This window comes from Hipposideros armiger, unplaced genomic scaffold (genome assembly GCF_001890085.2).
Source record: "Hipposideros armiger isolate ML-2016 unplaced genomic scaffold, ASM189008v1 scaffold_43, whole genome shotgun sequence".
NCBI classification, from domain to species: Eukaryota; Metazoa; Chordata; class Mammalia; order Chiroptera; family Hipposideridae; genus Hipposideros; species Hipposideros armiger.
Genome location: NW_017731393.1, coordinates 4,406,713 through 4,408,942, shown reverse-complemented (window position 1 = coordinate 4,408,942; position 2,230 = coordinate 4,406,713). Strand labels below are relative to the sequence as shown.

Sequence of the window (2,230 nt, the reverse complement as noted above, 5' to 3'; positions counted from 1 at the left end):
GTCCTCCACAACTAGACTGAAGAACAAAACGACAGCAACTTGTCTGTTCCCTTTCCCCCAATTCCCCAGCGCTGTTCCCATCCCCCAATTCCCCAATAAAAATCTTTTAAAAATAAATAAATAAATAAATAAATAATATGACCATAAAAAGAGATCAATGGAGAGAACCTTTTCTGGCTGTGGTCTGAAACAGATGATAGGATGGAAGAGGAATCATACTGTTGCAAAACTTCTGGCTTTGAAGACGGAGGAGGGGCCATGAGCCAGGGAATAGAGGTGGTCTCTAGGAACTGAAAAGCAAGGAAATTATTCTGTAGAGCCTCCAGAAGGAAATGTAGCACTCCCAGCACTTTGGTTTTAGCCCAGTGAGAGCCATGAGATCTGTGTCAGACTTCTGCCCTACAGTTATCTTACAATACGAAGATAATCAATTTGTGTTGTTAACAGCTATTAAGTTTGTGGTGATTTGTTACAGCAGCAATAGAAAACCAATACAGGATGGAAAAAGATAGACCAGCGCAAATGACAAAGAATGTTGAGTGATAAAGAGGGACATTTCGTACTGATCAAAGGGTCAATTCATCAGGAAGATATAATAGTCATGAAAATATATGTACCTAACAAGAGCTTCAAAATACATGAAATCAAAATTGACAAAGAGAGAAATAGACAAATCCACAGTCACAGCTGAAGATTTTAAACCTTTCTCTCAGCAGTTGACAGAACAATTAGACAAAAACAAGCAACAACAAGCCAATAAGGACAGAAGATCTGAACACCGTTTGACCTAATTGACGTTTTTGGAAGACTGCACACATTTTCAGAATACATGTTCTTTCCTTGTGCACATGGTACGTTCACCAAGACAGACTGCATGCTGGGTCATAAAACAAGTCTCCATAAATTTTTAAAGGACTGAAATCACACCAGGAAAAACAAAAGAAGAAATTATATATTAAGTATGTTCTTGGACCACAGTAGAACTAAATTAAAAATAAATAACAATAACAGATATTGGAAAATACCAAATATTTAGTAGGAATTAAACAAAATACTTCTCATTAAATCATGGCTCAAAGTAGAAATCACAAGGAAAATTAGAAAAAGTAGTTTGAACTAAAAGAAAATGAAAACCATAATATGTCAAAATTTGTGATTTGCAGCAATGCTGAAAGGGAAATATGTATCTTTGAAAGCCTTTTAAAATATTTTTTCAACACTCACAGTGGTTTTAGCTCTCCATTCAGAACTGGTCTTTCTTTTGTACTGTACTCTGTACAGCTATTTTTCACTGTCCAGTAACAACATTTTTTTTTTAAGATTTTATTGGGGAATTGGAGAAGGGGAACAGCCAAGCTGTCCTTCAGTCTTAGTTGTGGAGGGCGCAGCTAGCTCAGCTCCAAGTCCAATCTCTGGCTGCCTGTCGGCAGCTTGCGGCCGCTCAGCTCTAGGTGCCGTGTTCAACCCCACCAGTTGCGGGTGGGCATAGCCCACCATCCCATGTGGGAGTCAAACTGGCAACCTTGTTGTTAGGAGTACATGCTCTCACCAGCTGAGCCATCCTGCCACCTGTTGGCAGCTCAGCTCGGGCGCAGTGTCACTGGCCCATGTGGGAATCGAACCAGTGACCCTGTTGCTCAGGGCTTGCGCTCTTAACCAACTGAGCCAGTAGGCTGGCCCCAGTAACAACGTTTTAATGCATCTGTGTGCTAGCGTCAGTCTCTTCCTTTCTAAATTGCAGATAGAAGCCCTTTGAGGGCAAGTGTTGCCATTCTTTTCAGTGTGCGTCTCTAGTTTTTAGCACAATGCGTGACCCTGTGGAGTCTCAGGAAATTTTGAATGGAAGATGGGGAATAGATCTTATCTCCATGAGGACCCTGTGGAGACAACCAAAATAAGGATTATTAGCCCCATTTTACACTTGGGGAAACTGAGGCCCCAGGTTCACTTATAATGAACAAGTGACAAAGCCAGGTTTCTAGTACTCCTCAAACACTTTCCTTTCAGGCTCGAAGTTGCTGACTGAAATATCACCACTAGAGAGAAGTGTCTCCCCAACAAAAGTTCAAAATGTTTACCAGAGTAAAACAGTAAGTAAAACACTAAACATCACCAGGTAGCCTTACTCTCTGGAGCAGCGGTTCTCAACCTGTGGGTCGCGACCCCTTTGGGGGTCGAACGACCCTTTCACAGGGGTCGCCTAAGACCATCGGAAAACAAAAAGATATTT

At 41.3% G+C, this 2,230-nt stretch overlaps 1 protein-coding gene across 8 annotated transcripts in view; it reads left to right on the top strand.

Annotated features, from left to right (window-relative positions):
- Window positions 1-2,230, top strand: part of EVL (Enah/Vasp-like) — a 179,556-nt gene that overhangs the window by 100,648 nt on the left and 76,678 nt on the right. Inside the window, exon 1 of one of the 8 annotated variants that reach the window (XM_019639333.1) lies at window positions 2,008-2,090. The exons of the other annotated variants lie outside the window; for them this stretch is intronic. Coding sequence (XP_019494878.1) covers window positions 2,071-2,090 — 20 coding nt within the window. The 5' untranslated portion in view covers window positions 2,008-2,070. Of the gene's footprint in view, window positions 1-2,007; window positions 2,091-2,230 lie in introns of those variants that run through there. 8 annotated transcript variants of the gene reach the window in all.